The 26,495-nt window shown below is 40.9% G+C and overlaps 1 protein-coding gene across 2 annotated transcripts in view; it reads right to left on the bottom strand.

Moving 5' to 3' along the window:
• Window positions 1-26,495, bottom strand: part of CERS6 (ceramide synthase 6) — a 97,122-nt gene that overhangs the window by 10,502 nt on the left and 60,125 nt on the right. For both annotated transcript variants that reach the window (XM_059853040.1, XM_059853041.1), the window contains 4 exons: window positions 24,323-24,373; window positions 21,645-21,737; window positions 15,652-15,780; window positions 12,198-12,304 (listed from right to left, as the gene is read on the bottom strand). In XM_059853040.1, the coding sequence (XP_059709023.1) occupies window positions 12,198-12,304; window positions 15,652-15,780; window positions 21,645-21,737; window positions 24,323-24,373 (380 nt within the window). The remainder of the gene's footprint in view (window positions 1-12,197; window positions 12,305-15,651; window positions 15,781-21,644; window positions 21,738-24,322; window positions 24,374-26,495) is intronic.

The raw sequence follows: 26,495 nt of genomic DNA, 5'->3' as shown, positions 1-26,495 counted from the left end.
GCGTTCAGCCCGGCCAGCGCCGCGGGCACGGGACGGCCCCGGCACCCCGCACGGGCACGGAGCGGCGCGCAGCTCCGCCGGGAAATTAGGGAACAACAACATCTGCCACAGCCCTTTCCAGCAACAGAAAACATACTAGTATGAAATATGCACAGACAACAAATCTGGAACACGGCATTTAGTGGTAATGATACGCACCCAATGTGTGTAACGCCACTGATCAAAAATCAACCTGTGATTTTTGATACCCCTACAGTATTAAGTCCAGTGTATTTCATAGTACTTCTACCTTTTCATTTTTGCCTTCTTACAGAAGTTGAATATTTTATAACCTTCCTATACAGCTGTGTTTTCACACTGTCTTCTGTTTCTGGTGTGAACACCAGAAAATGTTTTCCAGTTTGCAAAAACCCCATCGTATTATTGCTTCTGTCAGGTACAATTCTTCAGTCTCAGCTTTGTGCAATTTGTTCTGCCAGTGGTAGCTATATTTGTCACAGTAACACCCCACTTTACAGTTAAAGGGGACAATCTCATCATATCAAAACAGAGGTGGAGTCAGCACAGTTCAACATCAGAGATGCTTACTGCAGTTCTAACCATTATATCAAATTCAAACTTGAAATAAACAGCTCCTGTATATAAAGTTACCATTGCTGACACTCAACTGTCTCTTTGTCTAAAATTTTAAATGCTCCAGAATTGTAAATGAAGCTTCTGCAGGTTTCTGTTTTATTAAATGGACCAAATTCATCTCTGGGGAGTTCCACAGAAGTCAAGTTAAAAAAGCAGCATTAGAGATGATTTAGTCCACTCTTGCAGCAGTCAGGAAGAATGCAAGGCCAAAAAGGGTGGTTGCGGCATCGAAAACAGGCGCATGTGCAGATGACTCAAATACTGTGTGTTTGAAAGGGAAATATGCCTCAATGAAAAAGCAGACTTCTTTCTAATCTGTTCTGTATGGAGAACTATGGACAGGACTGGAATTCTCCACTAAAGCTGCAAAAAGGATCTCAGTAATTGCCCAGCAATGCTAAGAGGGTTCAGTGGTGTGATGTGCAGGCTCGGTACTCACGTGGAGATAAGGCTATGTCTAAGTACCTACAGAGCAGAAGCTGAGTGAAAAATACAGAAAATTACAGAAAAAATAGAGGTAAGTAAATAAACTCTCAAGATAAATAAATTATTTAATATTGAAAGTCTGAAATGGGGAAAACATCACAAGGTTATGAGTCAGAATATATGGAGAAATTCTACTTGTAGAGAGTGAGGAAGAAGGGGAGGAAAGACAGGTTTCCATCAATTTCACTGCTTCAAGTATTCCATGCAAGCATTTTAATCAACTACACAAATAATAGGGCCTAGAAATAGCAGCACGAAAATAGATGGAAGAGAAAGTGCCTATAAGATGTATATGCAAATAAATCTTAGACTCAAATACTCAGAAAAGCACTTAAATCTGTAAACACACTTGCTAGGAATTTTCAAAGCTCTCCAGTGAGCTTTTCATAATGAGTGGTGGAAACTTTGATTCTTGGGTATCTGACTTGAAGCAGCTGGACTTGACCTCACAGGGGAAAATTACTTTAAGCTGCAAGCGCTCTACCTTTCTGAAAACTTGTGCCAGCATTTCTCAGATCTTTGCAATTTGAAACTAAATGTTAGCTTCTGCTTTTGAAAATAATTTCTGGATGGTTTGTTTTCTGAGCCCCTGGAAGATTTTGATAGCTGGAGAACACAATACAATTTCATGGAAGGTATTCTTTCCTGGTTAAATGCATTCCAAGGAGGGTTGTGCACCTGGCCGTGTGAAGCACTCAGTTTAGCATCTTGAATTGAGCAGTATGGCTGATGAAAGCAAATAAAAATAAATTCACCACTTAATCTACTCTTACAGAAATCTGAGATATTTTTTCCAGGAATGCTGCTGCAGTATCTGAGCCACTGGGAGAGATAATCCTGTACCTACTGTACTCCCACTCTAACTAAGCACTCAGAATAAAATGAACACATTTTCAACAACTACTAAACAATCACCTGCAACACACCAACAGTAACACAGGTTTTTCCTCTAGTCTCTAGCTCTTTATCTAGCCAGCAAAGCAGTACTTGGGACACTAGAGGTAACAGATCCACACTGACTCATGCACATTACACTCCCTTCCCACAACTTAGTGGGCCCAAATCCAGGCTTCTTGGGTATCAGCTACTAATTCTTGGCAAGCTGACCCCTTGTCTTGCACCAAGGATGAAAGGAAAACCTGTGAAGGGAGATAAAGAAAGAGAGGAATGGGTGGAAGAGTAAAATCCTTATCTTTATTGTCTGAGAACTGACAAAAATGTTCTATGTTTGCTTCTGAAAGCATCCTGAGAGAAACAAAAAGAGCTGAAAAGGCAGATCAAGTGGAAGGAGCAGGTATTCTTCCAGACAAGCAAGAAATTAGTGACAAGCTCTGCAGAATGATGCATAGCAGGATAATGGGCACTATTATCACATCTAATGGGAGCAGAAACTGTGCAGCTAAACTTAGTGCTACTGCAAGCTGCCTTCCCTTCTGCAGCACTGTCCAGTGCCCAACATATTTGGCTGCAACATGCTGAATTAAAGTCACTTTCTTAACACAGCACAATAGATGGAAGTCTCAGATATGACCAAGGACAGCCCAATATGATACCAGCTTGTCTAAATAATTAAGAATAAATGTCTTTATCCCCATTATGTGTATATTAGACAACAGTATTCTATATTGCACCACAACACCTGTATTGAGACACCTTTCAGTATTGCATACATTACCAAGAAAACATGTAATTACATTTATGTAATTATGTACCTACATTAATTATCCCATTTAGTGCAAGTAACTCAACAGTATTCCTACAAGCAATGCTTCAAAGTTTCTACCCCTTTTAAAATTTTTTCCTTTAAAAAACCAAAGAATTTCACTACTTCCACCAAAACACAGTAGTTTAGTCTTCATTATATGTGGCACAAAGTGACTATGACCAGAGAATAAAGAGTCAGGAGTTCTAAATCATGGATTTAACTGTTATATTAACTTAGGTGATCTAAGAAATTTCCAAATTTTTTTACACAGTTCATTTTTTGTTAAAGATGGGCGCAAAGTATTGGCACACCTTGTTGGCCACATAAAGATGCTGTGAGAGTTATTAGCTTGATAAAACACTGTGGACTACTTCCCTAACAGATGCCATAAAACTGGTAGGTAGAAAAAAATGCCACTGAGATTCACAGATAAATGAAGAGCAGTGGAGTGTGAGAGTGCATGTATGTGCCCATGTTGATCAGCCACAGGATGATAAATCAGATACCTTTCATCAGCAGTCAAAATTCATCTCTAGGATTTAGACCTTGCCTGAAACCTAATAGGACTTCATATCCCAGGCTCTCCTAGCTACTTTTAACGTCAGTGCTACACAACAGACCTTACACACAGATGTTTCTGCATGAAACTTCAAATGAGTTAAACAGCTTTTTACCTGAGAAGTGTATGGAATCATACACAAAACAGTCATCAAATTGAGGAAACTTTGGTTTATAGCACTCCATATACTGGAGTCCTCAAGCTGCAGTGCAGCTAAATATTTAATTATAGCAAATCCAGTACTTTAAGGGCTATACTGCCAAGTTTTTCATCTGAGTTTCAGCTTGGCCAGCTGCTGTGTCTATATCACTGTTCTGCTTCTCGGTTCTTGCTGAGTGGGAGAACAAGCTTGTTTCCCTTTCCAGATCCTGCTGCCTCTTACATTTTCAGCCCTCCAGAGTATCAGTGCATAGCAAATACAAGTAGCAGAGACCCACTGTGAACAGGGAACAGTCAGATGAACCAGTCACCCACACAGAAGCAATGAAGCAGGGAAAGGACTGGGGGTTGACAGAGAAATAGAGAGAAATAGAGAGAAATAGAGAGAGACAGAGAGAGAGAGAAGAGAGAGAGAGAGAGAGAGAGAGAAGTGATCTTTCAGCAGCATCTCAGAATGATTCATCAGATTGTTTGGTTGGTGATGCTCATTAACCTTCTTCTTTTAGAGAGCTGATGAAAGATCTCTGCAAAATGCAGTGAGAGAAAGAATACAAACTATTGAGTCAGTATTCAGAGCCATGTTAAATCCACACACTTCAATTTTATCAGTGAGGTCACCACCACGTGGCACTGTGCCCACCCGCAGCGGCCCCCCGTCAGAGGATCTCCTGACATGTAACCAATACATGCTCAGCTGCTGTGGAGATGGGTGGTGTCCTAATATTAATCAGGAACAATATGTCTTTGCAGAAATTACAGCCCCTGCCACTGGGACTGGGTTATTTTAAGTCCTGTGTGCAGATCAATAGGATTTACAATTACTTAACTAAAATGATGGAGCAGGCAGGAAATTATTCATGTTTGATGTACTGTAGAAGAGACCTGATAAAGCTGTCACTGCTTTCAGCTGTGCTTTTCACTCAATTCCTTCTCATCAGCAGTTACTGCCCACTAGCTGATTTTACAGCCACTGGTATGAATAGTAGCATTTACACTTTTGTGGACAGAAAAAACAGAGATACAAGGTCATAGGCATTTTCACAATCCAAGCTCAAACCTCAGAAGAGTCCTTCATAGACATCAGGATATGGAGAGAATTCAAGATTCCTAGCAAAATGTAATTATACTCAGCAAGATGTTGTATCAGTAATGTGTTATGACAAAATACTTGTGTAAAGGCCCATGATAATAACTCACAGGTACTGAAGAACTGTGTTATGCTAAGAATGACACTTCCTAATCTGAAAATCTTCAAGCACATATAAAACTTTTATATGAGCAACAGAGAACATATATCAAGATCCATTTTCCTGGAGTGCATGTTATTCTCCAAAGAGGAAATGCATTTGTTGTAAACTATAGTTTCCAATCTTTGCAAAACAGAGTATCAGAGCATAAAAAACCCATCCTCCTGCCCCTTTCTGTTGACTAAAAATAAGTGCAGTTATGTTAACTATATGCAACATCAATGTCTGTGAAATACTCTCTAAACAGTTTTCAGTTTAATCCAATTTTCTTAATAATTATTTATACTTTCAGAGATATTACAGGTCAAGCTCAGCCATTGTGTGACATGGATGAAAGCTATGGAATGTGCTCATTTACATGGGGCTGGGTTCCTCCCAGGGTGTTCAGCCTCCTCCTAGCTGAACACGAATGAGATGCCAGCTCCATCATGGCTGTCGATCGTGGAGTTCAAAAGTCATTTACTGTTTCAAGCTGGTAAGTAAACTTACTCTCCTGCTTTTGCACAGCTATGATTTTTACATCCCACATATGTCAGAAGCTTGCAGTAGCATTGTTCTGCTTTTGTATTGACTCTGTAGCACCATAAAATATGTGCCAGTAACAGCAAACCCTGGTGCTGAAGATATCTCCAAGAGAAAAGGGGCTGAGGAGAGGCAGAATGTTTGCACAAGTTCAAACTACCTACCTGAGCTGATTTAAAAGTGGCTAAGATGTCTGGCCACAAGAAAAACAACCATGCCAGTTCCCTTGCCCTGACAAATTTATGGCAGAATAATCTGAGCAAGAGAAGTGCCATGCACAGGTATCTGTCCTGTTTCCAATTGGAGCACAGGTTTTAGACAGGACGTTTTTCTTAATAAAAGGAGAAGTAAGAATACCGACTAAACAGGCTATCCTTTACAACAGAAAGCATTATTATAGCCACAGAGTACAGTCTATAGAAACTAAAAATGACGATAAGAATGGCTTTGAAAGTCTGATGAAATCGTTTTTTCATATAATTTCTTCCTGCTGTGACCACATAAAAATTTTAAAAACGGCAACATTGAGCAAATGCCACTTTGTGTTATTTATATTGCAAGCCCATAACGGTGAATGACACCTCTAACCTTTCTATTTCTTATAGCTTCCCTGTAAACAGCTGGATCAGTATTAGCCTGGTACTCCAAAGATTTCACCCTTGCTTCTTGTAATACTCCAGAGGCCTGAGCTCACAAATGCTGTTAAAAATTTGAGGAAATAAAATAACTAGGCATTAGAAAGGATAACATCTGATAATGTTCAGTCAGAAGCAGATGGGATGGCAACACTATATACACTCTGCTAAAGAGCTAAGAAAAGAGTTGTGAGTAAATTTATAGACTTGGTTAATTAAACCTTCTTTTTAATCCATAAATTGAAGTCTATGAGTTCTTTGAATATATTGTTAGTTCGCCAAAACCTTGTTATTAAATGCTCTTGATAAAGGGATTGATTAGAAGTTGCCTGCTGAAACAACAGACTGAAATGTAAGCACATCAGATAATTTTTGCTAGTTCTACAGCATCCACTCAATGACAGTATGAACACCATCAGGAATCAAATATCAAAATCATAATTTATTCTTTCAGTATCTGCTACCCACAAGCAACATGTGATTATGATTGTGCTCTGGTTTAGACAATATTCTGAGCAAAATGAGATTGAGACAGTGTCAGCAGAGATCATCTCAACAGAAAAGTTATTTTATCATCCTAGCTAGGCTAGAAAGGTTTACAATCCAACAAGAGCAACTAAAACCATTGCAAAACAATTGTGTTCATTCAGAGAGCTGGCAAGCTCTGGGCAGCTGGGATTGATCTAGCTACCTGAATTCTTACTATGTGAAGTACCTGACCAGGACTCCTGTTTTAACCACTGCCCATGTATTGCTCTGGCACTGTAGGGTGCTTTTAAGGGTAGGTTGGAGCTTTCTGTTTTACCAGAATGTTCAGAGGAGTGAAGCAGAGTGACTCTGCTGGGGTCCACATGCTGTCTTCCCACACAACACACGTACTCCAAGGGCCAGTCAGGAGAAAACCAGCACGAAAGAACAATTCAACTTCACTGCTTGCTAAGAGCCTGTACAAACCCAGCCAATATCAGCTAAAGAACAAAACAAGGAAAAAGAGAGGGTCAGCACATCTTTGTAGCAGCTGCTTCTTGTGGGGGTTCTACACTGCCCTGTTTGCTCAGAGAGAAGCTGGTTCCAGGATAAATGAAAGGAAAGAGAACAGTGCAAACTGGCAGCACTGTATCACGATCTGGGAACACAGTGTGTGCATTAAGGACAGGGCTATGCCCCACACTAGTGTTCAGCCAGTGGTGGAACTCAGGAGGAGCTATTCTGCCAGTCACAAAGAGATGCCTGCAGCTCTGGTAATAAGTAACTAGGGTTCATTAGAGCTCACCACGGTGAACAGAAGTTAACTGTAACTCATGAAGAATCACACCAGGCTTGTCTGCTTCATGCAGATACTCACTGCCATGTACAGGCAATTAGATATCAGCCATGAGCCAGACTGTGTGTACTGTCACAAACAAGCTTTAAAAATGAAAGAATAGCAAGGAACAAAGTTGTTCTTGTGAGGACTGGCTGACCCACACTTATATGGGTACATTGGCACCAAAATCTCATTCAGAAGTGACACGCTGCAGATGATGATGAGACATACACCTGAAGCAGCTTTGAATTTTAACAGTGAGAATTAATATTTTCCATTTTTTTTCCCTAGAATATTTCCAAACAGACTCACAAAAAGAAGATCCAGCTGGCATGAAATAAGACTATACCAACTAATCAAAGTAGTTGACTGTCCATCTTCACAGCTTTTAATGTGATACAGTACTCTGGACACTGTCAGTGTACAAAGAGATCAAGAACAGAAGGGCATAATAAGGACTACCTGGATTACACCAAATTTGCCTAGATGAGAACTTGTGGGACAGCATATCTGCTTCAATCAGGCTTTCACTTAAATCTGCACCGTTGAAGCACTATTTTATATTTCTCAGTGCATGTATGTAATATGTGCACACCAAGAAATCACAGGTCACACGACTGCCAAGGCTCTTTGCTTGTGTCCCTGTCTTTTGACAGCAGTACTTGTCAGCAACACTTCCCTGAAACACAGGTTTTTACCTCCCAGACAATGTAACTCATTATAAAAGTAATCAGAAGAAGTGAAAAACTCCAGAAAATTGCATGCTAGTAACTAGTCAGAACAATTTGAAAGAGCCTCAATTTAACTGGCTTGATGCCTTTACCTGGTAAATAAATATAAGCCCAGCTTCCCCAAGAGCTTGCAGTAACTGCTTTACCCAGACTGATTAGACTAGCCAAGAGCTTGTATAATTTATATTAATTTTGGTTTGAGATTGCTTTCATTCTCCCTACAATCCTGGTTCACCTGAGAAGGCATCAAGTTCCCCCTGACTCATGGAGAGTTGTGTTCTATGTTGTAATTTGTCAGAACAGTGATTATGTGCAAGTGGGAGAATTTCACAAGCAAAATGTCTTGTCAGTGAAAATAGCAGCTTTACTCCTACATTCACATAGCAGCAGGAGGCAGAAAGTATCCTGGGGTTTTTGAATTATGGCTGAAATGAACTGCAGATGCCTGCAGAAAGACTGCTAAATATACACCTAATTGCCAGTTTCTTTTGTCTTAGCCCTGCTGTTAAACACCCTCCAAACAACAGCATTTGATACATTCTGAATTCCCTATCAGCACCTCTATGCTCAATGAAGTGGCACTTGTGCAAAGGGGAGCAGAGCAGCACACCAGTGCTTTGGAAGTGACGTCCCTGCCAGCCTGTCTGGGGTATTCACCTTCCTGTGTGGGGGAAGTTTTCTTATAAATTACAGCCTTGCTTTTACATTACATGCACACTGATTTTATACCCCTCAGCCTTTATGCTAGCAAAATTTGCATATTTATGTAATATTAATCAGGCACCAAATTTTGCTATTTTGAATTTTCAGCAAAGGAGAGCAAAACTATACTTCCTGGCCTGCTGCCACTCCAGTGAGTCATCTTTGCTGACATGCAAACTAATAGAGCTGAAGATTTAGAATTGCTGTTTCATAGAGGAAAAGGATTTGGGAGACACAAGCTCATGTATGCCCTGGCTCATCCCTGCCAACTCTGACTCCCACATGCATTGCCTACAGTACAGCTGAGAACAATGAAACTGCCTCTGGCTTTATCTAAGGGTAGCCATCAGGAATAGATGCACAGAATATTCTCAGTTGGAAGGGACCCACAAGGAGCATCGAGTCCAACTCTGAAGTAAATGGCCCATACAGGGATTGACACACATCAAGGCTTTGGTCTGGAAAGAAAAGGGTCTTAAAAAAACCCACGATATTTTTTTTTTATACCACACTAAACTATTTGCTTATTCAAGTAAATAAATGTATTTTTCATTGATTAATGAATACACTGGTTTGGGCTTGCACAGACTTAGTTTTCTTCATGGTAGGTAGTATAGGGCTATATTCTGGATTTGTGCTGGAAACAGTGTTGGTAATTTCAGGATGTTTCTGTTATTGCTGAGCAGTGCTCACACAGAGCAAAAGCATTTTCTGCTCCTCACACAGCCCTCAGTGAGGAGAATGGAGGTGCACAAGGAGTTAGAAGGGGACACAGCTGGGACAGCTGCCCCCAGGGACACTCCACACCATATGGTGGCATGCTCAGCATACAAACCTGGGAGAAGAAGGAGGAAGGGGATCACGTTTAGAGTGTTGGTGTTTGCATTTCCCAGGTACCATTACAAATAGAGCCCTGCTGTCCTGGAGATGCCAGCCCACAGGAAGTGGTGGATGTTTGGCTTTGCTTGTGTGCACAGCTCTTGCCTTAACCTATTGAACTGTTTGTATCTCAGCTCATGAGTTCTCTGACTTCCACCCTCCTGATTCTCTCCCCCATCTCACTGATGGGAAGTGAGTGAGCAGCTCCTTGGGGCTTTGTTGGCAGCTGGGGTTAAAGCATGACAAAGCAGAGGGATCACCAGGGCACCACCCTGGTTGTGACAGGGAGCACAGAGCACACTGCTGCATGACTGCTGTGTCAGCTGCTGCATTCCAGTCAATGGACAAGCCCTGGCTCAATTTTTTTTACACTCTCCCTTCATGTATTTCTACATTGATAATAGCTGTTTTGAGCTTTCTCTTTTCTGTGCTAAACCACTCTGCCTGTCTCAACCTTTCCTCCTGTGAGAGATGCTCCAGTCCCCTAATCAATCTCAGTGACTGCTTGCTGGACTGTCTCCAGTAGCTTTGTGCCTCTCTGACACTGGGGAGGCCAGAGCTGGACAGTGCTCTACATGTGGCCTCAGCAGGGCTGGTAGAAGGGCAGGGTCACCTGGCTCATCCCGCTGCCCACCCCCCTCCTAAGGCAGCCCAAGGTTCCAGCAGCCTTTGTTACCACAAGGGCACAGAGCTGGCTCACGTTCACCCCGGTGTCCACTGGAACCCCCAGCTCCTGTGATGCAAGGCTGCTCTCCTGGTGGTCAGCCCCAGAAAATACTGGTGCAGGGCTCTGCACTGCTTTTGCTGAACTTCTGAGGTTCCTGTTGGCTGTATCTCCAGCCTGTTGAGGTTCCTTCCCTTTGGATGGCAGCACAACCCTGTGGTGTATCAGCCATTCCTCACAGGTTGGAACATGCAAACCTGCTGAGGGTGCACTCTGCCCAATAATCCAGTAATTATGTAATTACAAGCCAGTAATTTCATCATAGAAGGCTATCAGGTTGGCCAAGTATGATTTCCCCTTTGCAAACCCATCCAGTCCTCATCTGACTGAGCCTTCCCTTAAGCACAGTCATATAATGCAGTCTCCAGCAGCAGAAATGCACTGGTGAAATTGGGTCCTCCCTCCATTTCCCAATATAAAACAGAAAGCAAGGGTCCGGTGAAATCCTAGGAGCAGGAATGCCACCATTTTTCCTATCTGAGATCATGGAAGTAGAAAAACCAGCTTATTTCATTTACAGAAATTCAGTGAATGGCCCAGTTGGCTTCAAGGAAGGACTGAGGAAGGGAAGCAAAACTGTTTAAGAAAGAAAAAAATGCCCCTCGAAGAAAAGAACACGTGTTTCTAAACATGCAGTTTGGGTGTCTATCCATTTCATGTTTCGTCATGTTTGTTCACCAACTCACAACACAGCAGGGACCAGGACTTATGACAATATCTTTGCAGTCATCAAATGATAAATGAGACTTCTACCTTGTAGGGTTAAGCAGAGCTGATGACACAGCTCCCTAAGGGCATTTTGGTCTTACCCTGTTAGCATTAACAAAACCTCAAAGAGATACCATTAGTGAGGTTTGGAAAGGAAACTGCAGCAGGGAGGTTGACACTGGCATCTGTAAATCCTCTGCGTATCTGAACAAGGAGCTCAGTGCTAATCTAAATAAACTCTACAAAGGGTACAATTTCTGGCATTCTTGCTGCTTCCCAAAACCAAAACCCTCATTGTTATCTTCTCATGTAATGAAAGACCTCTCATACCTTTCCTAGAAATATAGATACCTGTGCTAGTTCTGTTTATTAGAAAGAAAAGATTGAGAAAAGAGCCAAGGCCAACACCTTCTCTCAGCCCACCTCATATAAAGTGCACAGGTTGCAGAAAAACCTTAATGCATTTTTACAATGAAGTACATCCATGTGTTTTCTAATTAGCCATCTGTCCCCTGGACCAGAAGATCCCATCTAAAGAACCAAACACCTATGCTCAGGCTGTGTGCATGCATGTCTGTGTACCCACAGGAGGGAGCACATGCAGGCAGCCTGGGAAGAGGTGAGATTGCAGTGAGAGCTGTGTAACTGCCTTCTAGACATCCATGTTACACAGCTGCCCCAGGAACCCCAACTCAAAGGAGAGGTGGAAAAGGAGCAGCCTTGCAGTATTGCAATCTGCACGGCAATAACATCCTTACACCAATTTCAGCAGGTCAAACTTTACTTATCCCACTGTGGTTTTTCTTTAAGCTGAAAGTGCTCATGAGGCATGCACTGAAAGCTACTGAGAATACTCTAGCTTCAACCTTAGCTGCTGGTCGCTTTCTTTGGTGACTAATATTTTAATTTTCCTTTCCTTTCTTGCAACACAGCCAGCCACCTGCTAGTCTGAAGCCATGCTGTCTCCAACCCACTTCTAGCTTAAAAGCAGCAGAAGGCCCAGATGTTTCTCATCTAGCACACAGTAAACACAATGGCACTCTAGCAAATAGGCTCTTTCAGCACCTGGTTATGGCTGAAACTCTCCCTGGTGCTTTGGGAAACAGAGTAACAGCAATGAATCGTGTTCAATTATAACACAGTTATTTCCAAGCTTGTTTGGTGCCTAGAGCTTCAGGAAAACAATGTCCTTACTCACCATAAGGGATATATGCCAAGCCTACTGACAATGAAGACAACGGCAAATGTAAGGAACAGAAGGTCACTCAGTTTTTGACACTTGCAATAGTTTGCCATTTTGGCAGCCTGCAAAAGAAAAAGATGTCTTTTTACTTCCATGAGGACAACTGAATTCTCTTGTACTGTGTAAAAGCTGTAGAAAAAGAAGAAATCAAATTTTTATGAAATCGCTAACATTTTCACTGGGCCACTCCCCAGTGATCTTGGAGCTCCTCTCCACCAAGCAGCTGGAAAATATCTCCCTTGGAAAAAAAAAAAAACAAACCAGACTACATAAAACTAGAGTATGTATTTAATTTTATTTCCCACTCAATTTCATTTTTGAGTTTCCACAATTTCAGATTTGCAAAACTCTTCTAAACCTTTTATTGAATCCCAGTATGTTTATGGTGTCTTTGTCCCCAGCCTCTTTACCTGCTCATCTCTCACCTTTCCAGTATGCTCCACTGGCATTTTCAGCATCCATCTACCTTCCATGTGCCCCATGCTCTCTGACCTTCTAGTAGCAGCTAAATATAAACTTTGTCTCAATTCCTCCAGTACACCCCACAAACTATATTTTTCTGAAGCATCTCTTCTTTTTCTGCCTATACTGAATAGTTTCCACCTCAAAGATTACACCCCTCCCCTTCTAGTATTTTTCCAAGGCCCTCTTTTCAGCTTCTGCTTTCTAACTTGTTGTCTTATGCTCATATTTACATGCTTTTCTCACTTGTCTTCATGAAATCTTCTGACTCTTTCCCAGTGAAGGACTCACTGATTCATTACTCTTCTCTGAAACTGCTCATTAAAACACTGATCTTACCAGAACTTTCTTTACCCTTTTCTCCCCAAAGAAAATGGTATATAGGGAAGGAAACTTGTTTCAAGATGTCCATGCTGCTCCCACAGTGTTAATGTGTGCAAGCAAGTTATTTTAAAACAACATCTGCTTTGAGACAGGGTCAGTCTTTCTTCATGTTTTCTGTCAAATGTATTCAGAGAGTCCACTGAAGTCACTGGGAACCCTTTTGTGTCCATTTAAGCCACAGGGAACCCTTTCAAAGCTCCTTTCTGAGGGGACCTGCATCCAGCTCCCAGTATCCCAGAAGATACTTGTGCAGGCTTTCCAGAGCAAAATTACTACAAGTATACATCCAGAATACAATTCTGAATGCAGAAACCAGAGAAACAGATAATCTGGTTGACAAAACCAAACCTGCACTTTTGGATGCTACCCAATTTCTGCAATGTTCCCACTAAAAACTGAACATGAAGATTATTCCTCACTAAAGAAACCAAGTGAAGAAGCTCCCAGAGCATGAGGAAAGCTGTGAAGAAAACATGACCCTTCTGATTCAGCCCTATTTTCTAGAGGACACACACAAATTTCCTAGCAGTTTGAAGGAAATAGCCTAATTTGAAGGAAAAGAGCACACTTTGGTGCCAACATACAAAGCAGAGGCATTACCAACTTCCTTGCTTTTCAGATGATGGAAAATTCAGTCCAGGAATTCTGGGTGTATTTCCACTGTGGCAGTCTGAAAAACTGGTTTCCTAATGCATGAAGCTGATATTACTAGAGCAACTTTTAGTAGGATGATGCTATTTCTCAAAAACAGTTCAGCTATTGGGACATTGGGTCTCAAATAACAAATTACAATAATTCTACAAATTACAGTGATAAAGGAAGACTACAAAAAATGGGAATGAATATGTTGTTGTTGGATGGAACTTGGCCACCTAAAACAACAGAACACAATTTCCTGAATTTAAAAACCATGACTACAACTGAGGAACACAGCATTACAAATTCTTGAAAATCCTACTACGGCTCTTCCATACTTCCAGATACCTTAAGACCTGTGGAAAAAATCTCACCTCCAGTATTCCCACCAATACACACTACATTTTGCTATGAGAATAACAAAAAATGGTGATTTCCAGCTTTCCAGTGGATGTGTTTCATTATGAAATGGCAGATGCAAAGAGTCTAGTGTCCTCCAGAAACAGCTTTTCATTTTTACAAATATGTAATAGGTAACACAAGTCAGGTGCACAACTGACCCATCATGGCAAGCCATTTAACCAACTTTTTTTGCAGTTTGATAGTTTTCTTCCTCTGCACTGAATTTCCCCTCAGTAATGTCAGCAGAATGCAAGAGTCCATCTCCTCTCATATGGCACCCACTGCCCTAGCAGATTTCCCAGTCCAACCAGACTGAAAGCACTGACTAGAAAGTCCACTTAAGTATGTGCCTCATGAGGAAGCATATCTGATCAATGTTTGCAACTGGTGAGAATAACAGCAATTCCTCTTTGTCTTAGTTAATGAACAGAGGGTAAAGCTTTAGCTAGCCTAGTACAGCTGCTCTCTAGTGTTTTCATAGTTCTACAGACACTGGTCTGATCTAGAATAAACATCTTTAGGTACTTCTTTCCAATGGTGAGAAAAGAGGAATGAAGAAAGTTTAGGTGAAGTCACAGCTAGCTATACACATTGCTAAAACAGAAAAATAAACTTGCAAAGATGTGATTATTTTTATCACAAAAAATCCATATTCTCTTTTGCTTTCTATCTCAGGCAGTCATGTGCCTTCTAGATAAAAAAAGATTAAAAAATAAAACCATATTTACAGCACTACTGAATCAGAATGGCAGGATCTTGATTTTGCAATAGGTGACTCACGCAGTAAGTCTATATTCTTGCATAACAGGTATCCTTGCAGGCACTTGAATAAAAAATCATTTCAGACAAAATAGTTATTAACTTTGGAGGAGAGTTCAGAGTCAGCCAAATTCCAGCATCACCCAGAGCTCTCTAGTAGCGGATGCAGATAAAGGATGACAACATCTCTAAGATGCCACTATGGAAGTTCAGACCATCTTGACTTAAAAGAATTTCAATCATCCCTTCCTCTCCAAATACAGCTGCTGGTACTGGGATCCAGAGGCATGGGAGCCCGGAAAGGCAGAGGTCAGCTCACTGGCCATGCCCAAATAAGCCACTAAATTGTCCAACACCTTCTGCCCAGCAAAGCAGAGCAGAAACACACAGTGACACCTGGATTCTTTCAGAGGCAGGGTCGTTGCTCCACACACCATGTCACAGGGGTTAAGAACCAGGTGACCCATTTTCACCACTTTCCAGATATTGCAACTTTAGCTTTTGATTTTCCCATGCTATATTTAGAATCTGCATGTAACACTCCCTGGCATGCAATGCATTGCCAGTCTCTGCTCTGTACAAGCAACACATCAAAGGATAAAACAGTCTGAAATCAGAAATATGTGCTGCTACAAGTGCAAGATATTTAAGCAAGGAAATAGACTATATTAATCACCATTACCATCTTGAAGTGGCTTAGGAAACACTTGTTCTGCATAGCAGGAAGGTTCTGCCTAGTGACAGGATGGCACAGGAATGATCTCACCTCTAGGACAATATCAGCTGCATCATGGAGACACAAGATCAAGGTTCCCACTCGTGTCAGATTGGTTACGTATGAGAAGGTAATCAGGGTGACTGTTACAATGTGATGTGTAAACATGATTCCAAAGTCCTAGAGAAGAAGAAGCAAGGAAAAGACTCAAAAACCCAAAAATACAATGAAGCAAACACTGATATTCTGTACTCATATACAAAATTGTATGGTTGTTTCCTAAATCCAGTCTCATATTTAAGTCATAAAAATATCTACTATATAAGTGTATTACCCACACCGCTCTATATTTCATTTACACTGAATAAAATAATCATTGTATGTTAACCAAATGCAAAAGCATTATTGAAAGCTAGGCAATGACCACACTTCCCAGTTCATAGTAATTTAACCTAATAAAGTAAACACTTGCAGTTGAAGTTACTTTGGAAAGGCATATGTACATGCAAATTAAATTCCACCCTACTTTTTATGCATCAAGTAACACATGATTATAACAAAGTGCATAACCAAGTGCCAAATAATGCACCATTCAGAAGAGAGAAAATAGCTACAAAAGGAGGCACTAGTGCACTAGGACAGGAGGCACCTGCCAAGAACAACTGGGAGAATCCCAGATCCAGGTTTTTATTTGTTTGTTTTTAATCAAGGTGCTTTGTCTTCACACTGTAACATGGCCAGGAAAGTCTTCAAGTGAGCTGGAGCATCTCCTCCTAATTGTTTCTAATCCACTGCCTCCCAAACGATGCAGGCTAGCTGGTCTCCACACCAGTAACTCTCAGTTATTTGCCATAAAGTAACTGTTACTATTGAAAAATCTGAGAGCAGTGACGCTCATCACATTCTCAGATACTTGGCAAGGGGCAGATAAAGCAGAGGGAACAACCTGCCTGCCTGGACTAGGCTCCCAGGCTGATTAATGAGAGAACAGGACCTGAGGAGACTCTTCTCAGCAAGGCACTGAATTAGTCAAAAATAAGTCTTGTTGGCATTTGCTGAGCTACCTGCACAGCTTTGAGGAAGTGATATTAAAACCCTTAAGAAAAGATCACAGGCAACATTAAACTGGGAAGTTTCCCTATGTACCAGATGTAAAATCTGTAGCACAGCTCCCAGCAGATCTAGTGGCTCTCATGCAGAGCTGTCAGAGAGGAGAGAGATCCAGGCAGTCAAAAGGAGCAGCTCCTTCAGGCAGCCTGCTCACCAAGTGTACTGGGAGGTGGAATTTGGCTTTCTGATCGCTTTTGTTGGCCAGCTAGTCTTCAGCTAAGTGGCCCACAACAGAGAAAACCAAAACTGTGCCTTTAGAGGGGCAGCACCTGGCTTACAAAGGAACAGCAGGTATGTGTGTCGGGCAGGAGGGCCCTATGGAAAGTGCCATGAGCTCCAATTAACACAGGGGCAGCTCTGGAAAAGCAGCAGCTCCAGCCCCTGACTGCACTGTCTGTTCAGTCCTGAGAAGGATACCTGCACAGTGTTCCCACAGCTCTCTTTGGGAATGTAGCAGGCACCACTGGTTTTAAGGGTGTGCAGTGCCACTGCCTCCCAGTACCAGCACGTGCCTTCCCTGCAATGTACACCTGCAGTCCATGGAAAAACCTGCAGCTTGAGCAGTCTCACTAACTGAAGAGGGACAGGACCTGCTCCCAGCCTATCACTTCTGTTTAAAGCTATCAGGTGTTACAAGACCCTATCTCCTACTCCTCAGCAGGCACCGCCAGTACCTCCAACACAGAAGAAAAAGACAATTAAAGGCTGTTTCCCTTTCTGAGTGTCCTAAGGGAAAACAAAGGTATGCCATCTCAGTCACTTCAGGAGCTACAAACACACACATAAAGACCATTTCACCACTTCACAATAATAAAACCAGCAAAGCACCTACCTTACTCCATGGGATTACAAGTAAGCAACTATTATTGCCCTGTGGCCATACTGCAGCCTAGCTCTTTACCTCCTTCACCTGCAGGCACTATGGCACTGATCTCAATTTCCCTTCCAAATGCAATTCTGTTGGCACATAGGCAGTCCTAATGGGGCAAAAAGTCAAGTAGAAAATCTCCTCTATTTTCACAGCTGACACATTCATGTTCTACAAATACTAGATTTCTAGTCCCTCTTGGATATTCTTGAAGGCATTCCTGACAATATGGATTATTCCTAAGAAATCCTAATGTTCTTGGGCAGCAGTCTTCTGCAGTTTTGCAGGACTCTTCTGAAAGAAATGTTGTCTGGGGAACTCCTGTAATAATGTTTCTTAAAAAAGAGAGTTACTTGCCTCTGCCACCTCTGAAACAGAGGGTATTGAAGATACCAAGTGGTACCTGTGTTCCCAGCTTACTCCAGCACCTTCACCCATATACAGTGGAAGAGCAGCTGCACAGGAATGGGCTTCTTAAATTTTGTGGTTTTTTTTTTTTTTTTAAGTAAATGTATTTCAGATCATAGGTATGTTTGTGAAAGATGTGTTTATTTACAGAAGATTCACAGCCTCCAATTGTAACAGCTGGAAGAATTCATGTGCCTAGGTTAAGAAAATCTGTGGCTAAGAATAGGACAAATAACATATTCTAGACACCATCAGTGGGAAGAACACAGGGCAGACAGCAGAGAAACCCCATGGGTCTCAACTTGTAGACAAGCCCTCTGGAATTAAGGCCTCTGCCACCCACATTTGTTTGACATGTCACACTCCCTGACTGAACTGCCAAGGGGCCATGGAGCATTAGTGCCACTGAAGGGCAAAATATCAACTTCATGGCTTATAATACAATCAACAAGGAAAGGGAAAGGTCTGCAAAACATATGCAACCTAAACTCCTTCCACTGAAACAAAAGAAATCAATTCTGTGTGTCTTTCTTTACCAAGTCTCTTTGAAGAAAGAAATCTAGTATCCAAATTCAGCAAAATATAGTGTAAATTTTCTAGAATCAAAATTTGGTATTCAAGAAAATCAGTAGCTACAGATCATTTTATTCTTGGAATGAGTGAACTGTCATTTAAAAAAAAAAAAGTAAAACAGAGGAGCTCTAGGAATTGCCAAATGCTTGGAAATAAAAGGTGTGAATACATGGAAAGGTCTCCTAGACCTTCTACAAACCTGTTAAAAATCTGTAGAAATTTTATACATTCCTTTAAATGTACCTGTCAAATATTTTTCTATTAAACAATACATCAGGTATCCGGGAAGCATGTAAATAAGCCTCCCTACTTTTAAGGTTCATCAGGTGCTTTTGAAACCAACAAACTTCCATAATTATTTTTTTCAGTGTTTAACAAAACCAGGAGCATGGGAAGCTGGAAAAAGATGATAAAACACCAATTCATACTAGGTTTCAGTCTTTGAAAATGAACACCCTTAATGGAGAATATCATTACAGCAACATAGTAGATATTTATGAAGCTAAAAGCATGCCATTATAAAACTGTAGAAGTTGATACACACAGTTCACTGACTTAATGCCAATAGAAGGTTTGTGCAGCAGTCTAGTTTGCTCACACCTCCAGTCAGGCAAAGACAATCTGGTGGAATTTGTAACACCTAAATGAAGATAAATAAGTATTTGAAAGTAAAAAAAAACAAACCCAACCCTGGAAGTAATTTTTGAAGTCATCAGTTTGCTATCAGAGAAGAATAAAATGGAGATGGAAAACAGTAAGTACATTTCTCTTGATCTACAGTAGATAAAAGACCAGTTCTGGAGTTAGGCCAGTGCTGAGGGCTGCTGCTTCCAGCAAGGACACACTGCACCTCTCCTTCAGACAAACCCAACTACATGAAAAACATCACTTGGCTGAATTCCTGCAGTGCACAAGACTGCCTGGGCACTTCTGATCGTCCCAGAATACAACACAGCCACTGCTGCTGAATTTAAAGTATCTAAAATGATAACCCAGATTTAGATAAAAATACTCCTTTCACTGTAACATGAAAACATCAACAGCTTACTCAGGTTGAGAACTGTTAATCTGCTCCATACAAGCCAATTGTGAAATATTACAATAGCATTCGATAGTAGCTGGCAAATTTCCTGCTTCCTGTTAAACAGATCCCTATTCCACGTGGGCACCATTCCACACCTTGCATATGGGGTGCATTACAAGGCTTCCACATTTTTTTAAACTCAGCCTTCTTTTAAAGGGAACTACTATGGTGTTGCAAGAACTGGTGTCTCTGTCAAACTCGTACTCCTTTTTGCCAACTATTGTAAGCCTCTAATAAGAACATTTTTCAGCTCAGTGGGTTTCCTTGGCAGCTTGCACTCCAAACAGTTTTACTGTGTGACACCAGGGCACAGCTGCATTTCTCCAATCTGATCTTCCTCGTTATCAGCTCCTCTTACACTACAAAAGGAGCTGTCTCCACAGTCCAAACTGGTGAGTGGTTTAATAGGTCATTTATAAATATGGCATCTCCCCTGCTCCCTGCTGGGGGCTGATAAGGAAAGGCTTTTGACTTGCTGTCATTGCACTGCAGATGTGCTCCTGCTCTCGGCTGGACACTGCACGTTCTCAGACAGAGCAGGTGCTTGGGACACTACTTGTGTAGTAGTGTCCCAAGCACCCAGACCTGGTGCTCTGGGTTCAGGAGCTGTGGCTGGGGTGTCAATAGGCTGCTAGCAATTCACCTCCCCACCTCCATGTCCCACCCTATTGCCACAGCAGCTTGCCCTAAGGTTTTTCTGATAACAAGTACAAGTCATTTATCTATAACTAAGAACCAGACTTGGCCCGTGCAGTGTAACATATTTGTCAATATTACTCTTGATTTAAATTCATCTCCACTATCATACAGCTCCCTTAAGCATTGCCTCTATCTCAGTTCGTGAAACAGGAAAGTTATACTCATTTCAAGCTCATGATTAACAGAATTTTTAGCATCTACAGACAATGCAAGCAAGGGATTTATATGTATTCACCATAAATTGGTTGTTTTATTTACAGTTTATCTGCCAATATGGATTTAAATTTTGTGGCTGCTTTCTTGAGATTTCTGCTTCTGGAATAGTCTGGAAATCCAAACAGAGGAGTGTGTCTATATAGGTAGCTCTGGCATAGGACTCCCAGGAATACACTGTGGTTCTAAGTGACAGATAAGTTCATTCAGGTCATAATGCATCCTGCATTTACTCTTTTCAGAGTTATGCTCCTGCTAAAGTTCTAATAAACAGGAATTTTTCCATTAGCACAGCCCACAATCATTTATTTAAATGATAGCTGAAGGAAGCACATAAAGATATTATAAAATTAAAATCCTTTCAAATGTTTAAAAAATTAATTTTGAAACATTAAAGCCCCTGCAAGAATAGCTCAAGGGACTGTTATTAGAGTAATTGTTGTGCTGCTTGTTCTGCTATGGACTAGGATTCTCCTCAGAGGAGAGAACTCGGAATATGGAACATGTTGCAACTAATTCTGGAAAAATATTTCTATTTGGGTAGAGTCTTGGTTTTTTTCGTTAACAAATCTCTAATAGTAATGCTCAGCTACATGACTGGAAGGGTAAAAATTAAATATAATATCACTTTTTAATATTAAATGTTTTTGCTGTCCTTTTGTAGAAAAATCTGAAAGACCTCATAGATCTTACCTCACAAAGTGATAATGTGAATTTATGAGGCTGTCTTGCCCTTTTCTTGGTATTTCATTGTTTAACTCTTAGAAGAAACAGAACATCTAACAGATACTGCCTGTTCAATTCCATTCAAGTCACTGCATGAAAGCAGAAGATTCTTTTGGCTTCTGCTATTTGCCCTTCAATATTTTCTCCAGGCTCTTCTTTCCATGTGCAGCAAAACCTCACTTTACAGCACCAAGGAACAGAGTAAGACAATCACAGTTTCTCAGTGATGAGTATCTGCAAGAGTTGAACACTGGAAGGAACTCTATTTCCAGTTCCCTGCACATGTAATACAGCTACTCCCCAAGTAAAGAATGGTATGTTAAAGCTTAAAGCTCTCTGTGGTTTTTGTCTCATTGTCCTTACCTTTCTTTTGACGTCAATGAATTGAGAAAACATTAGGGACCAGTAGAATGACAACTCAACTATGTAGTAGTAATGAAGGTCAGGCATCAGGGGCTGAAAGATGGAGATGAGAAGAGGTTAAAAGAGTCTAACTGACATTACAGGCAGCTGTGGTCTATAGGAAATATGTTTAATCACAGGGATTATTGAATTACACAAAAGCACCCTGTGTGGGAAAAAATGATGATGGTTGCCTTTTTCAAACTCTTATGGCTCTGGAAAAATAAAAATTCTGATGGCTCCCCAACATACTCTATTCTAATGTTTTAGTCCTGACAATACTGTAATACCAAAAATTATGATGATGTCCATCTGGAACCCAGAGCAAACTAAATTCTGAGTACTCCTAATTCTGTTTTGAAAGTTCACTTGAAACATCTTGCTGTATATATCAGCAACGTGGGTTTAAAGCTTAGCAAAAAAACAATGTTAGAGTAGAAAAAAAGTAATACTAGTAAATAATCTCATCTGTTCATGATGAAAATGTGGGCTTTGGGCAGGGCTCTTTATAATAGAAATGCCTACTTTTGAAGAATTTAACCATTTTCTGGGGACATATTAACATTTGGAAAGAAGAAAATAAAATAAATTTATCCAAGCATCTTGTCTGATATACAACATGGTTACAGAGTTGTTTCAAAGTAAAAGAAATTTTAAAAATCCACAACCAAAACCAAACTGGGGTAACTTCAAAGGAGGTAACTGGTAGCACACATAAACACTTTGACCTCAGCCTAAGAGAGGCAGTCCTAGGAGCTACTCTAATTTCCATGCAAATGTGTCTCCATGACAGTCACACCTTCCATGGCAGCGATAGACAGGGACACTGGCAAAGGAGAAGCTCCTGAGGGCATCTCCCAAGGGATCAGATAAATCATCTCTAGAGCACCTTGGACTGGAACAGCTATTCACCCAAGCAGGGTATGAGCTGTTTCCATTGGCAAGAGTTATCTCAAGTGGCACCTTTTATTCCCATTCCATTTGCAGACAAGCTCCTTGCAGCTGAAAGCCAGTCCTTGGATTCCCAGGAAATGTGCTACGGGTGTTAATTTAATATAAACACATGCTTATGCTTTATGAAAAAGGTGTAACTCAAAATCCATCCTTTAAAGCCATCTCTTGGGCCAATCTAACTTTTCTGAGTTAGAGACACTGCCAACAGACTTTTAATTATGTGTAATTTAAAAAGTGAAAGAAAATAAGAGCTTGCAATGAACTGCAACTATTATACCTATTATTGCAAGGGAATTCACTGGGGAAAATTTCTAGTAAAAAATGAAGATTTTCAGTTGCTGTATTAACAACAGCATTAGTATTTCAAAAGCCATACACAGTGATAGTGCAGGGCAATTCTAAAGATACCACAGATTCCTTCTTGGATTAACAATGTGTTTAATTTAGCTCAAATGTGAGGTTCCAGTTCTTTCTCCATAGAGTTAACCTCACTAGGTTAACCTGTGCTTATGGCTCTGTCATCACCCAAATGATCCATTTGACTATGTCTACAGTAAAGTCCAGCTGAATTTCTGCAGTGCATTGTTCAGTAATTTACAAAGGAGTTGTAGCAAATAAAAGATTCAAAATTTTATGTGGAAAAAACCAACAGAACAAACTGAAACCCCAGTACTTAGCCCTGATTAGCACCTAGTAGATATTTTTATCTTCAAGACAGTGATTTTCCTAATGACTTTAATTTGACAATTTGCTTTTCCTTGGACTCTCACCACTACTAGAAGGATATTAGATTTAGTAATTTTACCTCCCACACTCTAAAAGTGTAACCAACTTTCTGAATGACTTTGTTCTTCTGGTAAGTCTGGTAAACATATGTTCTTCAATCAGTAAGCTTCATGGTCTTTTGTTTTCAGTCAACCTCTTTTTGCATGTACTAACACAAAAAAAGTAGGAAACGGGGCTGAGAGGCACCAGTGAACTGTAACTACATCAATCTGAGAAACAACTGTACCTGAAGTTTCTGAGGGATTAAATTTCAACACTTCCCCCATTCAATTTCTGCTGCTGCTTCCCTAATGTAGTTCAGTTCACCCTCCAGCCTCTGGGCAGAATTTAAGTCATTATTTCTTCTGAAGCTACATAACCAAATTCCCTCAACATTTCTTGGATCACGATTTCTGCTGAACTGTCTCCACTGAACTACTTCCAACAGAGACACAACCTTCAAGAACAGTAGCATCCAAACACAGCTCTGTTCAGCCTCTGTTCTGTCAAGGGCTCTTGACTGTCACAGCGATTCATGTGTCTTCGGGATAATACTCTTATTCACACTTTCCAGTTGGACAATTGCTTTTTTTCCCCCTTCTCTTCTCTTAGGGAAGAAAAAAAAATATATATATACCCTAGATATACAGGGTGTGTGTATATATATATATACACACACACACACACACACACACCCCCTAGGTTAAATTCCTTAAACTGCAAACTGTTCTCCATTCAGGTGTGACAGCTATGTCCATCTTTGCCATCTTGAACTCAAGCAGGATGGGAAGAATCTAGCAACATTCGGAAATGATGAGTAGCCCATTCAAATAAACCTACTGGCACAAAGCTCCACCATAATAAAACCAGAGCTCTGCAGAAGTGTGATGCTGGTTTTTAGACAGCTCTGTAACTTTTACCTGATATGGATACCCGCTCCAGCACTGCCTGGTATTCCAGAGCCAGGGTGTCTGAAAGGAAGAAAAAGCAAAACAAAGGTCAGTACAGACCACTCTGTGCTATGTTAAGTGAATATATTTAATACTAATGAAGGACCAAAAAAATAAGAACAGATCAGAATTCACATTTTTTGATAGAGGCTATGAAAATCGAATAGTCAAGGAAACTTTTCAGAGTTTCACAGCATGAATTTTAGCAATTTGCCTGTTTTTGTTGGTACCCCATGAGGTCACTTTTGCAGGAGGGCAGACTGAAAGTAACCAGCTCATGTTTGGATGGTCAGATCTCACACTACATTCTCAACAGCAAAGGAAATTTTGACCTCAGCCAGCTTAAATATTTCAAAGAAGATTACTTGCATATGCCATTATATATAGGCATTCTTCCATATAGGATCCATCCTTCATCTTTACACAGCCTGACCTACTCCACATTCGAGGACAAAGGGGACAGAACATTATTAGTCAGTCTCCTGGATTAGGCAGCACACAGCATACACTTCCAGCATTAAATGCTTCCCCTAGACCACAGTTTCTCAAGTAAATCCTCACTGCCTGAGAGGAGGCCTGCTCTTCTTTTCACCATCAGGTGGAGCAGCTCAGCTCAGGCAAACCACAATGTCAAACTCATCCAAAACACAATGGGTGAGCGTCAAAGCAAGAAAACAGACACTAGGCAGAATACTAAAGCCCTCAGGCTGACAATCATGCTAGGCAGGAAGGATTTTTGAATATGCCCTTTAATGAAAAAAAAAGACAAAATAAAATTTTCACACCAATACCCCCAGTGCTCCTGAAATGACAAAGAATAGTTCTGACAGTAGCCTGAAAGGTATGCCAGCATTTGAAGTTACAGACCTCCTAGAGTTTCTGATATGCCTCTCTCCAGGATGCTGTAAGAATGCTTAAAGCCCATCCAAACTCATCCTTCCCTCCATCAGAAATAACTTCTTCATGGAACCAATAAATTGGTTTGAATGTCTCCACAGTATTTACTGTGCTATACAGGCTCCCCTCATTTCATGCACTAAAAAAAAAGTCTTTGGAAACAGCCACAGTATCTCTGCAAGACAATATAAAGAATCTAAAATATTTCTGTCTGACAGTTGCCTAAATTAGATCCACACAAATATTCTAGGATAATTCATAGTTTCAGCCAGGTTTGAAAAGCTGTAACTGTCTTTCATATCATATTCATCAAAAGATAAGAGATACTTCCTACCCAATTATTTTGCTGCCTAAATTACAGGTCCTAGCAAAAAAAGCATATTTTGCTCTTTCAAATATTATGACACCTTAAGCCTTTTTCATAGAGATGCTTGCTGCAGGAGCTACAGATACAGAGGTTTATGAGCAATTAAAATGCTGATGGCTAAATAAAATAGGCCTTTCTTGATGAATCTATAACCACAAAGCCCTACAGGGTATCACAATTGACAAATAATGTAATGAATGCATTAAGCCTCAAAGACCAATACAGCAGAATATATGCCCCTTCTGAGCCACATAAGGCTCACAAAGCACGCTGCCATCTCAGACAAAATGCTTCTGAGTAGCTGTTTGGAAACCTAATGGATCCTTTGTGGGCAAGAGCACTTAAAATACCAGGGCTCTTGCAGCACCTTCTTACCCTTCTTTCCTCCCCAGACTCCCTTCCCCTTGACCTGCCTTGGCATCTCTGAGCTGCTCTTAATAGCTTTAGCAGCAGGGCACTTTGGTTATGCTTGTCCTGGAGGGTTTTAGGGTAGAGGTGGAGGAAGAGCTTGGTTTAAGCACAACCTTCCTCTCTGACCTCCACGATGAGCACTGCCCTAGACTGCACTCAACACCTAAATGTAAACCACGGTTACAGTTGGACCAAGAAGCATCTGATTTGGTCCTCTGTGAACCTCACAGCTGTGGAATACTGTGTACAGGCTTCAGCAGCAAGCAACAATCTAAAAAAAAGCTCACTCAGTCTGCAGTGTGAGACCTAGTGAAATGTGGATTAATCATAAGGGATCTAAGACCAACATTCCAGGGCTCAGGTGAGCCCTGTGTGCTCCTAGGACATGTCTGCAAACTTCCTCATAACAGGTAAGTTCACTGTGAAGCAGAGCACAGTTCTGCCTGAAAGTCCCATGTTGGATGAGAA

The sequence above is a fragment of the Haemorhous mexicanus genome, chromosome 8 (assembly GCF_027477595.1).
Source record: "Haemorhous mexicanus isolate bHaeMex1 chromosome 8, bHaeMex1.pri, whole genome shotgun sequence".
Classification (NCBI taxonomy): domain Eukaryota; kingdom Metazoa; phylum Chordata; class Aves; order Passeriformes; family Fringillidae; genus Haemorhous; species Haemorhous mexicanus.
Note: the sequence above shows the minus strand (reverse complement) of the source record. Positions and strands in the feature narration are given on the sequence as shown.